General features: G+C 42.7%; 2 protein-coding genes across 2 annotated transcripts in view; one reads left to right on the forward strand and one right to left on the reverse strand.

Moving 5' to 3' along the window:
• The window catches only part of TXNDC5 (thioredoxin domain containing 5 (endoplasmic reticulum)), an 18,586-nt gene extending 11,223 nt beyond the window's left edge, over positions 1–7,363 (forward strand). The window contains exons 7-9 of the mRNA XM_010288615.1: positions 2,521–2,603; positions 5,790–5,919; positions 6,575–7,363. Coding sequence (XP_010286917.1) covers positions 2,521–2,603; positions 5,790–5,919; positions 6,575–6,697 — 336 coding nt within the window. The 3' untranslated portion in view covers positions 6,698–7,363. The remainder of the gene's footprint in view (positions 1–2,520; positions 2,604–5,789; positions 5,920–6,574) is intronic.
• A 2,130-nt stretch (positions 7,364–9,493) lies between these two features.
• BMP6 (bone morphogenetic protein 6) overlaps positions 9,494–13,146 on the reverse strand; it is a 44,343-nt gene continuing 40,690 nt past the window's right edge. The window contains exons 7-9 of the mRNA XM_010288616.1: positions 12,131–12,207; positions 9,726–9,836; positions 9,494–9,643 (exon numbers count right to left, since the gene is read on the reverse strand). Of these exons, the coding sequence (XP_010286918.1) occupies positions 9,494–9,643; positions 9,726–9,836; positions 12,131–12,207 (338 nt within the window). The remainder of the gene's footprint in view (positions 9,644–9,725; positions 9,837–12,130; positions 12,208–13,146) is intronic.

The following is a 13,146-nucleotide window of genomic DNA, read 5'->3' on the forward strand; positions in this document are numbered from 1 at the left end:
TCATCAAGTGTGGAAAACCTACTTATGCCTAGAAGATAAGGGATGGTGATTTACACTCCCTTGTGATGTAGAATGAAGTTATTGATGCTTTTAAATTACATATTATTAATATAAATGCAGTTTATATGCAGCTTCTTACAGGAGAATATTGCTTTTCCCAGTCGACTTTTCCAGCAGCATTACTCATCTTGCATAAAGTTGCTTACCAAACGCTGTAGACAACATAGATTTGCAATTTTCATACCCCTCAAATTATTATTTTTTTAAATTGACCTCATATTTGGAAGATACTAACAAGCTGTTGTTAGTACAATGCAGAAAGTAATTAGTTGTCTTTCTATTTTTATAGAAGTAACACAAACCACATGTGATGCAAATTCCCACTTATTCCTTGCATGCACCAGCACACATGCAAACAGGAAAAGATTGCGGGGCGATTTTTTTGCCAAATAATAGTAGACACAGGGTAGGACTCAACTTTGTCTTTGCAATTTTACATCACAGCTTTGGATGCCACAATTTCTTGGTTGTTCACCTTCAGGCACCTGGATTCTGGTTTTGTTTTCATGAATTTTGAAACAAGGGGCTAGGCCATGTAGCCAGCAAACACTGCAGCCCACAGCTGGTACCACAGGCAGCAAAAGCAATCAGTTCCAACTCCAAATTTGTGTCCCAGTGTTGAGCCCCGATGTGGATTCCCCCAGGTCTTACATGGGCCAAGTACATGCCAGCCCTTTCATGGAAGCTGTACTTTTATGTCCATGAGACTTCTTTCCTGCCAGACATAGCTAATATTACTCAAAAATGATCCAGACGGATTAAGTAGAGTGACCAGCACATGTTCAGATATGTGATTGCATAAGCTGTATTTTCTTAAGAAACCAAGCTAAATGAGCTATCTGATACTGAAATTATTTTTGTGGTTATATAGTTCACATTTGTATTCTGATAGTAATCTGCAGATCTTTAAAGTGTGTTTTACTATGTGGATCATGGGGAGGACATTTGTTTATGGGGTTTTCAGATTTGGTATCTTAGACAAAAATGATCAGAGGGGTGGAACCCCTCTCCTATGGAGAAAGGCTGAGAGAGCTGGGGTTGTTCAGAAGAGAAGGCTCCAGGGAGACCTTATTGCAGCCTTCCAGTTCGTAAAGGGGACTTATAAGAAAGATGGGGACAGACTTTTTAGCAGGACCTGTAGTGATAGGACAAGGGGTAATGGTTTTAAACTGAAAGACGGTAAATTTTGACTACAAATAAGGCAGACATTTTTCACGATGAGGGTGGTGAAACACTGGCACAGGTTGCCCAGAGAGGTGGTAGATGCCCCATTCCTGGAAACATTCCAGGTCAGGTTGGATGAGGGTCTGAGCAACCTGATCTAGCTGAAGATGTCCCTGCTCATTGCAATGGGGCTGGACTAGACGACCTTTAAAGGTCCCTTCCAACCCAAACTCTTCTATGATTCCAGGACTGTAAATGATGTTTGGAACTTCTGTTTTAGATACCCATGTAGGAAATTCAGAATAGAAGAATATGTATTTACTGTTCATTTTTCCTTAATTTAATAATTTGTAATTATTAAATAACTGGAAAGTATAATTTCTAATTTTTAAATAATTATTTTGAGGTAATAACACTTCAACTTAAGGGAATAACTTAATTTCATGAACTAAGTTATTTACAGAAATGTTTATCAAGTACCTTTAATTTGTCATTTCAAGTTTCTTTTTGGCTTCTCTTCATAAAACTTTCTGGGTTTAAAGTAGAATTGGTAATACTGTCAGTTGCGCTCTTGTTTTTGTTTTGCTTTCGTTTGAATTTGAGGATTGTATAGGCGTGAGATTTATTTATATATTTTTAATCCCTCCCACCCTTAAGAATCTCACACAAAAAATGAAGCTTGTTATGCTTCTGTGCTCTCATATGAGACTGTCTGTAAGCCATGTGCTATCCTCCCATCACTCCTGATGTTATCAGGAGTAAAAATTCTGGCGTCCGTGAGTGTGGTGTGGTGACGTCCTCTTGACAGGCAAATACGTGTTTCTGGTAAGAGTTTTTTCTACGTGTGCAACGCAGGGATGTAGCAGAGGGAGAATGGCTGCCAAGACATCACTTAAATCGCTTATCAAACTCTCAGATGGCCATTACATGCTCCAAGCCAACTCCTCTTAGGGTTGTTCCTTGAAACATTTGCATGACTGTATTAAAATGAAGGTGATATTTTTTCCAACAACTGAAAATTTGGGTACAGGCAAATCCCCTGAAAATAGTGATGTTTTGTGTCTCCAGTTATGGATGAGATTAATCATGGAATACACACTTCTCTACATCTCTCTAGGGGAGGAAAGCAGCTGATGGGTAAAGTGAGGTGTGCTGCTGTTACTCTTGTTGATATTATCGATAATATTATCTTTTCCAGTTTGAGTTTCCCTTTCAGGTAGCTAAAAGCTTGTTTGGCCGATGTTGCGTGTACAAAAAGTTTTGACTGACTCTCTCCCCCCCCACTCCCCCGAACAGGCTGCAGTGCTCGCTCTATCTGAAAAAGACTTTGATGCAACCATTGCTAGGGGGATCACCTTTATTAAATTCTACGCTCCATGGTAAGAAGTTCATACCTGTTATTGTTCAGGATTATTGCTGGTCTAAGCTCTCAGTGCATTAGTTGCTGTAGGTCTTTGAGTTGTGTGTCATACTGTATTTGTTGTCTGGTTCTAAAATGTGAATTAACTGAAGAATGTATGTGTTGGCAAGAGTTACAGCGAAAAAGTTCGATCTGTTTTAGCTTTCTTGGGATCCCTCTCTGTGGAAAGGCTGACAGAGAAGCTTTATTGTGTCAGCCTCCAGATAATGCTGGGGAACAAGGAGAGTGAAGCTTTCTTTGCAGGCTTGGTGTGTTCCTATCCCTTGATGAGGGTATCGTGAGGGGAGCGTACCACCAGCGTTGAGAAGGGAGAGCCTGCTGGCCTTTGGGCCCTCTCCTGCCACAACCAGCCTCTCTTAGAAGCCTCATCTGAGCACCTGGGAATTGGTGCAGGCTGTAGAGCTATGGCTGCTACTGACAAAAATTGAATTTGCAAAAGTGGCAATTTTGAGATGTTCTTAAGAATATATTCCATGTAATATGTTCTCACAGTGACCCAGGATAGAAGTGTCCAATGCAGACAGTGTAAGTGTAGATACACCGTGGGAGGCACTGAGGGCGGGGAGAAGAAAGTAATGTCCTACCTGGCATCTGCCGTTACTGGCACATCCAGCACGGCCTGGGACCCAAGCTGGGGTAAGACCTCAGCATTACAAAATCACAGAACAAATATTTCCCCCCTTTTCTTACTGTTTCCCTTCTGAGACAAAATAAAAAAGAAGTTTTAAGTTTCTCTCTCTGCAAATTTCTTAGGAAATTTGCATGCCATCTTTCTCCATTTCCCAGTCTCTTAGCCAACAGAAGGAAGCCTAGTGTAGGGGGGAGAGATTAAAATTAAGCTGTATTTTACAGTGTGAAAGATAACACATCTCATTTCATCACCAGCCGTATAAAACAGAAAAAGATCTTTTGCTCGTGGGCATAAAAGGTCACTGTTACAAAGCAGCACAAGCGAACGCAACCCATATTTAAATGGGCTCAGGAGTATCAAAATATTCCAGCTTAACTTTGACGGTAGGCATGAATGTGTTTCTTATTGTAGGCAAGAAGTACCAGGGAAAGTTTTGTTTTACATAATCATCTCAATGATGCAGTCTTTTCCAGTGTTGTCACCCTTTTTACCGCAGTGTGGTTTCCTGCTTGAGAGCCACTTCTATGCTCTCTTACGTCTGAAAGATCTGCTTTTGGATGTGGGCAAGTATCTGCCACCACTGTGTTAAGAAATACCCTGCCCATGCACACACACCTCCTTCACGTTTACTGCTCTTTCTTCACTCCCTTTATCCTTTCTGTGCACCGTGCGGGACTGAGACTCAATCCGTGCCTGTGCTGCTAGTACGCCACCAGCAGAACTGTAAATTCAGTAAATTCAGTTTATACCTGTGCACAAAGCAGCTTCTGGTTTGATAGCTGAACCCAAGGCTTGTTGGCATATGTAGGAGTTTGTTGTCTGAGAAGCTTTTTCTGGAAAAGTTTCAGATAAAGAAATGCTCCCTTTTTAATTAACTTTCCTTAATAATACTGCACTTTAACTGTCTCCTCATCTCGTGAGATTCTAATGGGATGCTGCTGGATCTCACAGATACGATCAGTGCTGCGTGGCAGGCTGAGAAATGGTGGTTCTGGATGCAGAGAGTCAAGTTCTTAAACCAGTGTGTGCTCCCTGGCTGCAATGATCAGAAAGCCACCGTTCAGGAAAATACTTCCTATATTTATGTAGCTGGTATCCTAGTTTTAGCTCTGAAAGTCAGGCTTATGTATGCAGTTGTAGTGTTCTGCGTATAAATGACCTTTTTCTCTTCCAAGTGGATTAACTTATGTAGGGCTCAGCAAACACTGTTATGTTGCTTGCTAGTTCTGTCTTTCAGTTAGTTTTGAATAAATATTAATGTTAAGTTACATAGCAAGCATAAAATCGTCCTGTTCTAGTAGGTTTTGTGCATGGTCAGAAATGCTGTTATACTGTCACTGCGTGTTAACAAGGTGGTTTAAATATACACTGGCTTGTATGAAGAACACTTTTGCAGAGACACATTTCATTATTTTTGTAAATGTCCTGATCCAGCCTCGAGGCAATCACGGGGCTGTTTTAATAACCCAATTAAGGTGCAGCTGGGTTAGAATAGAATGAGCAATGCAGCTTTAAAGTCTAAAGTGCTTTGGGAATTCTTCTTGAAGGCAGTAAGAAGTTCAAGTTATGAACTTGGCTAAGCCAAGTTCAAAATATAAACAAAATTAATACTTTACTATAGCTCCTGCCATTTTATGGTATCATTTTCTCTCTTGACACTAGCGTTTCAGTGTGCGTATTGTGGCCTGCATTCTCATGTTGCTGTAGAGACATAAGGGAATAAAATAGAAATAGGCTTTTTGGTGTTATTGATGATATAATTGGAATGATTCTCTATTTAATGCAAATCATAATAGGGCCTGATTTTTAAAATTTTTTTTCCCCATCTGCTAAGTGAAGCTTAGTGACGATCAAACAATTCCATTGTGGATCTACCCGGAAGTACAGTGGTAGTGGTTAGACTTCAAAGCACCTTCAGTGAAAAAGTACATTAAACTACTGGAGTGTTCCTTAAAAACAGAATCTGTATTGACAAATGCCTCTATTAAAATTGAGTTTCCAGCATTGGGCGATGCTACATTGGTCAAGGAGGCTGTTAGGAAATTTAGTAGGGAAATTGAAATCTCATTTAAATAATTAAACTCTGGCTATGTAGCTTAGCATAATTGGCATATGCTACCTGAAGACTTAAATTTGTCCTACCCACATTCTATGCCTTACTTAAAACATGTTTGTTTCTAAGTGATTTTTTTTTTCATTTAAATATTCTCTGTGCTTGTCTGTCTTTGACTTCATATTCCTCTGTAGGGCAAAACGTTAATGCACTGACAACCAGCATACCATTCCAGACAAGACTAACAAAGTACAGAAACTACTTCAGTGTGCTTAACTTGCATAAAATCACTTGTTTTCGTAGCTCATGTACTGACGTAATAGTGCAAGGCAGTTGGAAGGCCAAATCATTAGGGGATAGGAAAGGCAGCTAGTTAAACTTACAGCTATTGCAGCAAGACAGTAGAGATAGATAAACTGGAAGGTGTATCTGCTAAACAAATCTCTCTCTTTTGTTTCTAGGTGTGGTCACTGTAAGAACTTGGCTCCGACTTGGGAGAACCTTGCCAAAGAGCAATTTCCAGGTTTGACTGATGTCAAAATAGCAGAAGTAGACTGCACTGTGGAACGTAACGTCTGCAATAGATTTTCTGTAAGTGTGAAAGATCCGAAATGAGCGGGATAGTACTGTGTACCAAATGTTAGAGGCTCCAGCATGCAGCTGAGCTGGCTGCTGCCTTACGGGTGCCTGGTGACAGTGCAGCTGTGTTCTCCATTAGCCAAAAGAGAGGTCGTTCAGCACAGCACCCGGTCACATCATTTCTTTCCTGGACTGTTGGTTCAGACTCGGTCATTGTCACTATTGGATAAAGCTGAAGAAGCCCCTAATTTAAGAAGCCTTCCTCTGTGAAAGCACCAAAGCGGTCTTGTGGTAGCCAATGCAAAGTTCTGTTCCTAGGAAAAAAAAAAAAAAGAGGTCTCTTTTGGTGCTGGTAGGCAGACAACCAAAGACAGAGCTGGAGCTGCCATTCCCAGCTACTGATGGAAGAGCCTAGAGGAACATGTATTGTCCCATTCACTTAGAAATGTTCAGAAATTGCAGGTTGGCATTAGAAGATCTGCTGTGGTGTTTTGGGGTTTTTTTGGGGGAGGTGGGGTGGGTGGTGATTTTTTTTTTTTATTAAAATGGCATATTGTTACAGAGGGGTTTGCAGGCTGTTCAGAGTCAGTTAAATACAAGTGAAGGATACCAGTGAGTTTGGACATTAGTAACGTTCTTTTTTGGGGGGTGTGTGTGTCTTTTGAAGGTACGTGGTTATCCTACACTTCTGCTTTTCCGAGGTGGAAAGAAAGTCAGTGAACACAACGGAACGAGAGACCTTGAATCGCTGCATAGCTTTGTCTTGCGTCAGGCAAGGGATGAATTGTAATAAAAGTCTGGATGCTCTGTCCCTGGCTGGCTTTGTACAGTAGCTGAGGGATTTCAGTCATTGCTAATTTTCAAATAGTGTATTGGGGGGGGAGGTTGGGGATAGGGTCATATTTTTCATTTTTTGTAGGAAATTGAATGTACTAAACATTGGTATCTTCCCTCTGTGAGTGTGTTTGTTAAAGACATGCCACCCTGTGTGTGAAGGAAAACTGACAAGTAGTTACTGTGCAAATTGAGAATATTTTCAGCATTGGTAGTATTACTGCATTTTTGCGTCCCCACAATGAAGTGTAAATGGTTTCCTTTGAGACTAAAATACATTAAGAAAACCAGCTTAAGGGCACTGGTAGAATATTTTTGTCTTCATGTTAGATTTGGTTAAAAAGTAATCCTTACAAACTGCCCCCCATTACTAGAAAGGTAAAAGCTACAGCTGTGTTGAGTCACTTTTGACTCTACAACTGTACTTAAAACCTGTTTGTCTTAATATAACTGCTAGTTAATAAATGGAAAGTCACAGGCGGCTGAAAACACACACACCTTTGGAAGATACCACGCCACCATGAGCTGGTTGTTCCCTGTTAATCCTCTCAGCATGGGAGGTCTAGCCATAATGAAAGTGATGGTACTGTAATATGTGCCTGAACATGACTGATGCCACAGTATACGTGTGTCAGGTGGATTTTCGTAGGCTGCTTCCGTCCAGCTCCAGAGGAGTAACTATGCTCTACTTCTATAGAGCCAAAGTGAATAGGTGTTGTTATAACTAACTGCTCTGTTAATATTAAATAATCAGTTGGACTTCAGAGCTGATGACATATGTTTCCTGCCCTCGCCTGAATCCAGACTTTGTGCTGACCTGCTCCTTATTCAGCGTACTTAGAGAGCATACAAGTAGTATGATGTTTTAATTTTTTTCCACTCAGCTGTTCTATAGTAGTGTAAAAGAGTTCCCCACTCTTCTTGAGCCTTAACCTTTTTCCAAGGTGTAAGCATTGGTAAGTTTGAATGCTAGGACCACGCACTCTGTGGTGCCTTGGATTATAGTATGGATCTATTCTTTGGTGCATAAGATGTTCCATGTTAGACATAATTGAAAGCCAAAGAATTTATACTGCAGCGACTGTCACGACACAATGACAACAGCAAACCAAGGACTGAATTCTGCTGTCTCGCGTGCACAGAAACTCATGGAATGAGGATGGCTACAGGCGACTTTGACTAATCTGTCAAGATGTTGATTTTTGTCCATCATATGGAATAGGTGGGGTTGTTTTTTTAAAAAAGAAAAAAAAGAAGGCAAACCAGCAATGAACTTTTAAATCAGTGAATTTCTCCTGGTACTTCACTGTCTGTCCAGAACTTTTGATTCTGTTCAACCTAAAAATGTGTAAGGGTGAAAAAGCCACAGTGAAAGCTGTGTTGTACTGGCAGATGTATTAGATCAATGTATATACTTCTGCCTTAAAGGAAGCCTTTATTATCTATCACATTTTTAACAACTTTCTAGTGAAGCACAATCTCATGAGTTTCTTGTATAAAATTGAAGTGGTACAATTGTTTACACTGAGATTTTTCTAAATAAAAACTTTTTTAAAAAGCAGTCTTTCTATAAATGATACAGCACAAGGAATATACAGTGACAAGTGCAATAAATTATAGCTTGTATTTACAAGAAGCCTTTTAAATGCAAGAATTAGAGGTAAGTGCATTTAATACAAGTTTAATATTGATCAAAACAATTTGCTATTAGCTTCTGCTAGACAAACCATGGCTACACTGTGAACGTATCCTTTATACCAGTTAGTTAGTTGTGTGAGTTGAAGGGGAAAGGTTGGCCAAATACTTGCATATGTTGTTGACATCCTGTCTTCCTGTAAATAAATTGTCCAGCTAGAGAATGAATGGCCCCTAAACTTTTACGTCTGAATTACAGCTGTAGAAGCATCCCGACTTCCTTCCTGGGCAAGTGGTAGTAGATGAGGCAGCTCCACATGGGGAGTGGAAGCAAGCGGCATAAGAGCAAGTGTATAAAGTTACATTGCTCAGTCAAATTCTGAACTGGAAAGACCAGCCAGGGTCTGAGTTCACACTAGTGTTTCTATAACACAGGGTGCAGCCACGCTGTCTTACGCTTTGCAGCATCAGACTTACTTAATGCGTGCTTGGAGAATAAAAGAAGTGAAACATTTGCTTTGGCACAATTTAAGATGCTTACTGTCGTGACACATTTCAGGAGGAGGCTAACAGCCTAGGTGTAGTAACTGGTCCTTCTAGAGAAAAGAGCAATTCTATAAGGAATTTTATAAAATTTGTACAAGATGTATGTTCTAAGGCTGAAGTACTAACACCACTTGACTCTAGCTTCCCTGTCCCTCCTCTTGCCTTCCCCCCGCCAAAAAAACTGACTTGTTTTGGGTGTTGGGTGCCCATCTGGTAAAACAGCAGCACGCATCCAAGCAACTGCTAAGGCCAAGCTGCTACGTGAGGTTAAGACCGTCCCAGCCAAAGTAAAGCGTGCGTGGGCATATTGCTGCTTTGCACGCCCTGGCTCTGCAGAGCTGAGCAGCCACCGCGGCCCAGGGGCAGTCTGTAAGAAGTCAGTCCAGCAGTTTGCTCACGCCCCAGCACACAGTCCCCGCACCCCTTCTGCACAAAAGGCACATACGTGGTGTTCTGAAAGGTGGGTCATCGATTATTTCCCCCCCCCAAGGTCAGGTAGTTCATGGAAGTATGGAAGGTAGTATGGGAAGTTCATGGTAGAATCACATAGAGTCCGTGTGAAGACTGTTTGTCAGTGACATCCACAAGCTCTTACTACCATATTCCTGTACTTCTTCAAGATAACATTAGAATTATCATCAAAATAAAGAACCGATATGGCATTTAGTTTGGTAGGTGCGCAGCATGGTTTGGGAACATAATCAGGATTCATCAGATGAACCTGTTGCCAAAAAGAAAACACAAATGGTAACTTGTTTATAAATTCAACTATTGCTTTGGCGTTGAGCTTTCTGGAGACTTACCAGAGTTTGTACAATGGCATGATTGGTTGCGTTCATATGGGCGTTGAGTGGAAATGAGCACTCCCCATCACAGTAGTTGGCTGCGTAGCCCTTTGGAGCGATTATCCAGTCCTTTTTAGGAAACAAATAGAACATGATTCAAATTAAAAAGTTGCCAGCTTGTACAGACAACTGCATGCAATTAAGAGCAGCTGAAAATTTTCCACTAACTTTTTCTGGAGGGTGAAAATGTGTTTTCACTGAAACCGTTAGGGATTTTTTGGTGGGGTTTTTCTGTGAGCCATGACTTTTCCATGGACACACTGATTTTAATGTCCAAAGAATGGCTGCACGTCTATGCACAGCTTAACTGCCACAAACTAAAAAGAGTTTTATTCCTAAAACTTGCTGGGTTGCCTTGTGGGGATTGTGGTTTGGATGCCTTCATGTTCCAACGTTTCCTGCAGGTTAGGCCCTCTGGTTGAACTACCTTTCCTAGGCTGAATCGCAGCCTCAGCTGGTGTCCCCTCCTGGAGAAAATCATGGATGTGCATGCACAGTTCACGCACACAGCTCAACCAGGGAGCTCCAGAATGGAATGGTAATGGAATGGAAAACACTGGTGTGGTGCCTCACAGACACTTCTACCTTGCACACTCTGATACGGGGACGCTAGTCTGCGAAGGCCACCATGGGAAGTTCTAGCTGCGTAACAGCTTCTCCACCTCTGCCAGACTCCATTAGGAGGGACAGGGCAGCCAGCCTGAGCTGCGCGTGCAAGCAGCTGGCTCCGGTGGCAATCTGAGTGCCATGCCATGGAAGAAGGTGACTCTTCACCATAGGGCTAATAAAAAATTACAGCTTCCCCTGCTGCTGACACAAAAGAGCCAAAGGTAAATTAAAAGCATCACCAATTACCAGGAGACATTTCCCCTCCCTCGGTGTCAGGCTCTGCAGGAGGACATACTGGCATGCTTCACATGCACGTAATTCTTAGACGATTTCCCCTTCCCCTGACAACAACTACCTGGGTTAGCTGGAATTTTGCTACAGCAAATTTTTGCTACGGCAAAAGTCTCTGCGCGGCCAGAGACTCTGGCTGCAGCTTTGCTAACCAAGTCTGCTGTTTGATTGCTAATGTGAGGATACCTGGGCATCGCAAAACCACCCCTTCATTTTACTGTACTACCTCACCCATAATTTGTTCCTAATAAACCGAGCTGCTTTTCATACGACAGTCACTCTCCTGCTACAGAAGCCAGTCCACATCATGTAATTAAATTTGTGGTTTAATGCAGCATAAAAGTAAGGGAAGCTCGCTGCTAAAAAAATTGATGGGTGTTCTGAAGGAGACAGCAGTACCCAACAACTGCAAGGGGCTGCTGCCCTGCCTCCATCATCTCCCTACAACAAGTAGGGTCTGGATTCCAATTTCTGCAATGAGCCCGACTGGTTTGTGGCCTTCCTTTGGCAGCACCTTGCCTTTCTGCACAAGTCTGCAGCTAGAAAGGTGAAGGCAGCGCCTTCGAGACCATGAACTTCACAAGTGGAATACGCTTCCTGCCTGGAAGCAGGGCAAGTGAGCGAAGGAGGAGGTGGAAAGTCTGTGCATAAGGAAAAAAGAAAAGTCACAAACCAGTAATGGGGAACGGAGTCAGCACTCAGCCATAGTTGTGGCCAGTGGGATGGAGTTGACATAAGCCACAAAAAAATGCTGCTGTCCGATGAGCTGGGAGAAGACTTTCATGTGTAAGGTATTACAGAAGCAGCAGGGGCAGCCCTGGCATTATACTCTGGTAAAAAAATGAGCTGACAGGAATGGGACCTCCCTCACAAAAGTGCTGAATGAAAGAATAAAAATACTGAAAAAATAAATTAAAAAAGAGAAGATGATGGCATTTTTTGAAACGTGACATTTGATGACACTATGGCCTGGCCCCAAATAACTTGCTCTAAACAACTCTTTGGCCTTATGGCGTTGCAACTAAACCTACTCATCTGTCCACCTACTGCAGCCAGTGCTAATTGTGGGTCAGGAGTGGAGGATTTCAACACAATAGGCAAGGTTAAAATTATGCTGATCACTAGAAAAAACCTGATTTTGTTAAAATTGCTGCTTAACATGAGGTTTTTTTCCTTATCGTTAGAGGTACACAGATACGAGCCCTTGCCCGTACCATGACTCCCATGAGTGACAGAGAATGACTGTATACTTGAATCTCATATAAGTATCAAGCTTCCCCTGGATCTTATCAAATGTCACAACTATCAATATTTATTTGCCCTTCCCTGTGACTGGTTTTAGTGGGGAGGCACAAGGGACATTTTAAAGCATAATGGCAGCCTCGAGTGGAATTACCGTGACACTGTTTAGATAACATTTCATAACAAAATGTCTAGTTTACCCAGAGAGAAACATCACACACCTGCCATCCCAAGTCTTGGAAGCTAACATAAAGCTCATGCTTTCTGCACGCTGTTTTTAAGTCACTGCTGTTGTAATCTGTTAAAAGAAAAAGATGAAAACATGAATTTAGAAACTAAAATAGGCAGAGCATCGCTGGAGGGCACAGCTGGCCAGATGTGTGCACGCTGCAGGATCAGCAGCAAGAAACAGTGAGCTCCCTCAGCAGCCAGACGGAGAAGGGTGTTGAGGGACATCCAAAGCAGGGCTGAGGCTTTTAAGATGCCTATGGGAATGGAGGGACCCAAGGAATAGTGACTTGGTTATAATTCCTTCAGCTGCCTTCAAGAACTTGACAAGCAATGCTTGTAAAACACCTCCAGTAAAAGGACGTCTTAAACATAAATCTACCCCTTCAGCCCAGCACAGACTACATCCCTGCTGGGTGCTCAAACTCACCCCGCTTCCTCGACCGCGCTTCCCAACGTGCGCCGCCCTAGCTGGTAAGCTCAAAATGCACACACGTGCTGAGGGAATGACAAGCCCGGGAAGGTTCATCATCACCTCGTGCCCCGTACCGGTTAGCAGAAGTCCATAACAACTAAGGTGTCCCATAGCCAGCAACGCCGTGTCCCCGTCCCCCTCTGTGCCTTACCCCCAGCCTGCCCCGGACATCACACGTGGCTCCACGCACCACCTCCGCTCGTGGACCTTTACAAGCCATGCTCTGAAAAACAAGTTTCTCCTTCCCATAACGCGCTTCTCTGCAGGTGACACAGGATTTGACACGCTCTCAACATTAACTCGCTCCTTGGTGCCAACGCTGCACGAAGAGCGGGGGCGCAGGCTGCGAAGCCCTGACCGCAGGCCTTCCCCCTCGCTGTGGCACGCCGTACGAGGATGCTTCAGCCACGCGGGAGCTGCTCCCGACGGCCCGACAAAATGCAGCTTTTGACAGCGAGTGGAATTTCCCATTTATATTTGGAAAGAGAGGCGGCTCCGCACGCGAACACCTGGAACCGCAGCGAGCGGAGGAGC

The sequence above is a fragment of the Phaethon lepturus genome, unplaced genomic scaffold, assembly GCF_000687285.1.
Source record: "Phaethon lepturus isolate BGI_N335 unplaced genomic scaffold, ASM68728v1 scaffold14626, whole genome shotgun sequence".
In the NCBI taxonomy this organism is placed as follows: domain Eukaryota; kingdom Metazoa; phylum Chordata; class Aves; order Phaethontiformes; family Phaethontidae; genus Phaethon; species Phaethon lepturus.